Source organism: Macaca mulatta, chromosome 16 (genome assembly GCF_049350105.2).
Source record: "Macaca mulatta isolate MMU2019108-1 chromosome 16, T2T-MMU8v2.0, whole genome shotgun sequence".
In the NCBI taxonomy this organism is placed as follows: Eukaryota; Metazoa; Chordata; class Mammalia; order Primates; family Cercopithecidae; genus Macaca; species Macaca mulatta.
Genome location: NC_133421.1, coordinates 85,408,053 through 85,414,295, shown reverse-complemented (window position 1 = coordinate 85,414,295; position 6,243 = coordinate 85,408,053). Strand labels below are relative to the sequence as shown.

Here is a 6,243-nt window from a genome sequence, read left to right as displayed (position 1 = left end):
CCCCACCTCTGGGGCCCCGCAAGAGACAGTCATTACTGCTTTAACTGAACAGATAAATGGCAGGGCCGGGGCTGCCCAGAGGAAAGCGAGTAGGGGAAAGACCTGCCAAACCCCATCCTCCCTGACAGAGCATGAGACGGGGAACAGGCCAGTTTGCTTCTCTCCTCGGTCTACAACAAAACAAAATTGGATTTAGCCAACAACAAACACTGGCAGGAACTTTACAGTTTATAAAGCTTTTGCATAAGTCACCTCTGGTTCCTCCCAACCAACTTACGACGCTTTATGACCGTGATTTCCGACAAGAAACAGGCTTACAGAGGTAAGGGTTTGAGACCACTCAACTGGTTTTAACAGAATCTGGCCAGAGGTGCCGGCTCCACGTCCACTGCCCTTTCCGCAGCGCCACGGTGCCTCCCACAAAACACCCACAGCATCCTTGGCTAATGAGGGGCCCCTGTCGGAGGCCACAAGAAGCCTTTTCAGAGCCCCTCTGGGGCATGAGTGGGGAGCGGCTCTGCTCCCCAGAGCTTCAAAGCCCCATCAAGGAAGGGCTGAGACCTGACCTGCTGAAGTGGCCGAGTGTGTGTATGGGGGGAGTGGACTCAATTTTTATTTTTGAAACCTCATGCACAGAGTTCCTTATATTCCTCAGGTCCCACAAGAGTACCAGGTGCAGTTTCAGAACCACCTTTCTAAACCTCTGCCCACCGACTGAAAGCAACACGGCCCTTCACAGCCCGGCTTCCTTCTTTTGACACACAGCTCTTCCGCTCCAGTGGAGAGTCGCCAAAGGTCACGAAGGGTAAACAGTCTCCTCTGGACTCCCGGTCTGGGAAACCCGTTTCAGCCCCGGGGGGAGCCCAGTGGCCACTGGCGCTGCCCAGGGGCTGCTGTGGGGCAGAGATAACACGCACAGGAAGGGTGGGGTGGCAGGAGCCCTCCCAGGAGCAGGGCTTGCCCGTAAACAATGAGCTGCCGCCTGGCCAGGGCAGGAGGTGATTCATCTGCCCCCGCTGCTCAGCTCCTGGCTGGCTGCGCTCACGGGGCACCGAGGGACTGGGGCAGCCCTGGCCAGGCGCTGACGCCTCCCTACTCCCTGCACAGGTCAGGATCTCACCCCAGCCCTTCTGGAAACTGGCTTGACTTCAAAAGCCTGGGTGTGTCCAAGAAGTGATCTGGACTGGGGAGTGCTCAAATGCACCCAAGGGAGCACAGCTCCACCATCACCCAAGAACTGGCTGGGTTTTGGGATCCAGGCGGCACATGGAGCGAACGTGGAGCTTGGGGGGGTCCCGCCTGTCCATGTCCAGAGGCGTACACGGGTCACAACGGTGACTTCTTGGGCCACCCCTCTGAACGGCGTCCCAGGCCTCCATCACCCTATCGTCAACCCTGAGGCAGTAGTCCCAACCAAGATGGGGGGACGTGTGAGCTGAAGCATTTGCCTGCAAACAGAATGCAGGAGAGGCCAGTGCATCTGAGATGCCAAGAGGTAAGAAAACGGCACTTTTAATGGGCGGCAGACCCCAGGTGGTGCGTGGACAGACCCTGTCCACAGCACCTGGCTCCTGTGCTGCCTGTCCTTCTGTCTGGAATGCCACATAGAAGCTCCTCTCAGGTGGCATCAGGGGAGCAGGTCCCAATCCTGAAATATACAAAGTGGCGCCTCCCACTGGGCAGTGGTCACTGGGCTGCACAGTCCTTTCGAGTCCTAGGGTGGCCCCTCAGGTCACTGCTTGGCCTTCTTCACAATGGTGCCCACAGCAGAGATGACGGTGGTCTTGGAGCCGCTGGCGCTGGTGGTGACCGTGACGACAGCCGGCAGGGTGGCTGTAGTGGTGAGGATGGTGGGCTGGGCTATCGTCGTCACTGGGATAGCCGAGTCCCACTTGCTCTTTCTCTTCTGAGCATCTGGAGATAAAGCAGAAGTCAGGATCGCGATCCACTAATGAGCAGCGCTCTCCTTCCCTTCCCCTGCAGGCCAGCACGGGCCTAGGGAGCAGAAACCGAAGGGGCCCCCCCAAGACTCCAAAGCTGGTTCTCAAAGTCCCTGCTTAGAAAAGAGCAAGGCTGAGCCTAGGCCTAGATCCACGTGTTGTCTGTTGCCCAAACTAGCCAGGGAGACACTGGCTCCGTGTGTATGGCAGGAGGCAGGGAGGCAGGGCAGCTCTGCAATCTACCTGCAACAGCTGTGCTGGCAGTGGTAGTGGTGGTGGCCGTGGCGTTGGTCGTGGTGCCTTTCTTGGTGCCCGTCACAAACTCAATCTGGAGAGGGAGAGGGAAGAGAATAAGGCTGGGCCAAGCTGGGTGTCCATAGCCTTTTGCCATCCGTCAGCTCCTGGGGGACAGGAGCTTGGCACTACACAAAAGAGGCAATGGAAATGAACTCTGCTCTGACCATCTGGGGGAGGGCGAGGTGTCTAAGAACCCAAAGGGGCTTTTCGCTCTTAAAAGAACTTTCCAAACAGTACTGGATCCCTCCCGGCATCACCAGGTCTCTGCACATGCCCGGCACCCCCGGCCCACCGCCCCACCTCACATGCCCAGAACCGTTTGGCCAGGCCCCTCCTCCTCACACCCAGGAGGAGGCGGCGCCCGCCCGCACAGGGGAAGGACAGCTCCGGTCCCCAGGCGCTGCAGACACGTCCCTGCAACAAGCCTGGGGTTTGGAAGGGAGAGGGAAAGAGAGAGAAGGGAGATTCAATCAAGGGTTAAGAATGAGAAACCCCGATTATCCCCTTGCACCAGCTCCCACGTTCCTGGCCCAGCAGCCAGTGACTCCAGAGGGCCACCAGCATGCCCAGGCCCCAGAGCCCCTCTGCCTGGGGTGAGGGAAGCAGTCTGGAGGCCGCAGCTGCTTGAGGATGGTCAGGCCGAGCCAGACGTGGGAGGAGCTGGTGTCCTGATGCCTGGCTCCGAGACTGGTCACAAAGGGAACAAGGCCCAGAGATAACACTTTGGTCTCACAGCCAAACTGATGCTCCCTGAAGAACCCAGACCACACTGCTGGGGAACAAGTGGCGCTCAGGGCCCTAACATGGGACCTAATAGGTAGCACCCAGGCGGGCCACCGAGGGCAGCTCTGGAGGCCAAGAAACTCACTGAGCAGAGCAAGCTGGGCCCAGCACTCTCTTAGGGAATTACTTCCCTCCCTTCAGGCCACAGAGGGCACCCACGACCCAAAATAGACAAAGCCTCCCAAGGTTCTGCAATTGAGGGGAGGAAGGGGGTCACAACGCAGCAAGCAAGACTCCAAGGGCAAGGCAGCAGGCGAGCACCGCAAACCCAGAGCAGGGCCTGTGCACTGACATGGGGCCAGGGCAGGGGGCAGCCTGGACAACCTCTGGGCTCAGCCAGCAGGACCCATGCACTTCACATCTGCCTTTTCCATCTAGGAGGTCTGCCATCACTTACTTTCGTTCGCTCCTTTTTGGCCTTTTCCAATTTGTCCATCTCAATCTTCTGGGCCTTGGCTATGAAGACAAGAGAAGCTGTTACAAAGGCGGCCCCTGAGCAGCTCTGGGCTGAGGGAGCCGACTCTGATCCCTGCGTTCTTTTCAGTGGGCTAAAGGTCTTCATGGGCTCAGTGTTCTTCGTGCTAGGCAAAATGAAGCCAGCCCTTGCTTGGCGTAGGGCAGGGGCCTTCAGCTCCAGACTGGAGGGCTGCATGCCCCGTGTCTGTGTCTGGAAGGGTCAGCTACTCCTGAGCTCCTGTGGACTGCCGCACACGGAAATACAGGCCCAATGGGGACTACCTTGCTACTGACTGAGAGAAGCTGGAATCAGAGATTATTATGTAAAATGTTGGCAATGAATTCAAAATAAAAGACAGTAACATTCATGAAGGCCAAACAAAGCACCTCTACAGGCCAAGATCTGGGCCATGGGCTACAGGCTCAAGACCTATGGTCTAGGGGTTGGGCCCTTTGACATTCCTCCCAGTTCTCCCAAACTGGTACCTTAAGAATAAGCCACCCTCTCACTGGCCTCGGAACATTCTGCCTGCACCTGCCTGGCCCCTCTGCCTCTTCAAACCTCAGCTGGAACACAGTTTTGTCAGTGAGACCTTCCCATCCCTTTGGCCAGATTAGATGACCCTGCTTGCCAAAGCTCCCCTGTACCCAGCAACTCTGTCATCACCAACACTTCATCGATGCTGGCATTACTGGCGTGATGCATTACTGGCATCTTCTTTGCTGTGGCATAAGCCTCTTAAGGCAGGGGTGGGTCTGTCTCATTCAGGCCTGTACCCAGCCCCTTGAACATGGCCTGACGTAAAGGAGACCCTGAAATACGTGTTGCCTGGATAACCAACTGACTGGATAAAGGGACAGTTGGGTGGGCGGACGAGGTATATGGGAGGAGGGATGAAAGGCTACCTAATGCCTCATAGTAGGAGTCCTCAGACCAGCCATGGGGATCAAACATATCCTGCAAAGGAAAAGGCGAAAGTTGCAGTTAGTAGGAACCGTCAGATGACAAATGACTCAGAAACCCAAGTTCCTTGCCTGAGTCTTTCCACAGAGCTTCCTGGTCTGGGGTCCCCTTACCTGGGGCTCGGCTGTCATCCCTGGTCTCTAGCCAAGGGGCAGCTGGCAAGTGCTGAAGAACACGGGAGCATGAAGCCCCCATCCAGTGACCCCCAGGAGCAGCAGGTCCACACATGTCCCCACCAGTCAGGGGCCAGACACCAGGTCGGCCACTGGAATCTCTTTATTGGACTATTTCAGAACAATAGGGACTCAAACACAAGACATGGGGACTGTGCTTTCAACTAGCGGTGCCACTACATGGACCCTTCTGTGGCTGCAGGTCAAACCCCATGGAACAAGCACAGGACCCCGGGTGTCCCCATCACCCTCCAGCTCCGTGTGCCAGATGTACCTTTGGGTAGTTGGTGCCAAGCTCGTCAATGGCACAGAACTGGATCAGCTTCTCGTAGATGCTGAAAAAACAGCACAGGCGTTGAGCAGGCACAAGTCCACGTCCCTGCCTGGGGCCTGAACCATCCAGCTCCTGGGGCTGACACAAAACCTTCAAAACCTTTAAATCCAGCTCAGCTGCTCTAAGCAAGCTTCCTGATGGCCCTACACCCTCCCAGGGAGATGGACCTGTTAACTAAGGGCCGGGAGGAGCATGGGGTCAAGGTGATGGCTGAGTTTTGTCCCACTGACCTTCAGTCTGCATGGCTGGGTTGGGCTCACCACACTCAGGCCCACACAAGGGCCATGCTCTTTCCCCCGTAAGTCACTAGCTTGAGCATTAAATGGAATAAGACCAGACATAGCTCTGGTCCTAAGACCTCTCACCTATATGCAAAAATCAGCTTTTTAGAGTTGAAAGATGAACCTATAGTAATTGTCTAGTCCAATTCCTTCCATGAGGACAGGGGTCTTGAGAGGTCATGTGCTTTAGGCTCAGAGCAGGGACGAGAACTCAGCCAGGTCTCCCTCATCCCCGTCTAGGTCTCGGTATGGACTGCTTTGTGTTTTGTCAGGATCTTAAATGGCAAGCCTCTGGCTGGGTTAGCATAGTCTGCCGTGTCCAGCAGGCACTCAGTGTAATGACAAGTCTGGGTGATGGTTTGGGCTCAGGGCTTTTCCTCACCACCTCCTTGGGGACGTCCTTAATCCAACATTAATAACTCAATAAACTCTGCAGGTTCAAGGGAAACTTACCTGGGGTTCCGAAATTCTTTCTTTCTTTGGATAATGTAGTTCATATCCATTCCCTCCTTTATTTTTCGTTCATAAAGCTTCTGGATCTTGTCCTATGGAAGAGGAGCAGAGGGGTGTATGACAGAAGCCCACCTCTCCACCATCCCAGCCCCTGGTCACCAGCTACGTGTGCAGCATGAACGTGAGGCTCCAGAGCCACGCAAAGCCCAACTTGACCTCATGTTAAAATTTAACCTATTCTTGGCCGGGCGCGGTGGCTCATGCCCGTAATCCCAGCACTTTGAGAGGCCAAGGCAGGTGGATCACGAGGTCAGGAGATCGAGAACATCCTGGCTAACACGGTGAAACCCCATCTCTACTAAAAACACAGAAAATTAGCCAGGCATGGTGGCAGGCACCTGTAGTCCCAGCTACTTGGGAGGCTGAGGCGGGAGAATGGCGTGAACCCAGAAGGCGGAGAATTTAACCTATTCTCAGCCGGGCGCAGTGGCTCACGCCTGTAATCCCAGCACTTTGGGAGGCTAAGGTGGGTGGATCACAAGGTCTAGAGATTGAGACCATC

The 6,243-nt window shown here is 55.9% G+C and overlaps 1 protein-coding gene across 10 annotated transcripts in view; it reads right to left on the bottom strand.

Annotated features, from left to right (window-relative positions):
- Window positions 1-210: 210 nt before the first annotated feature.
- Window positions 211-6,243, bottom strand: part of SAP30BP (SAP30 binding protein) — a 42,603-nt gene continuing 36,570 nt past the window's right edge. For 5 of the 10 annotated variants that reach the window (XM_015120327.3, XM_015120328.3, XM_015120325.3 and 2 more), the window contains 7 exons: window positions 5,682-5,773; window positions 4,888-4,948; window positions 4,383-4,434; window positions 3,418-3,476; window positions 2,582-2,662; window positions 2,184-2,268; window positions 211-1,914 (listed from right to left, as the gene is read on the bottom strand). In XM_015120327.3, coding sequence (XP_014975813.1) covers window positions 1,733-1,914; window positions 2,184-2,268; window positions 2,582-2,662; window positions 3,418-3,476; window positions 4,383-4,434; window positions 4,888-4,948; window positions 5,682-5,773 — 612 coding nt within the window. In that variant the 3' untranslated portion in view covers window positions 211-1,732. 10 annotated transcript variants of the gene reach the window in all.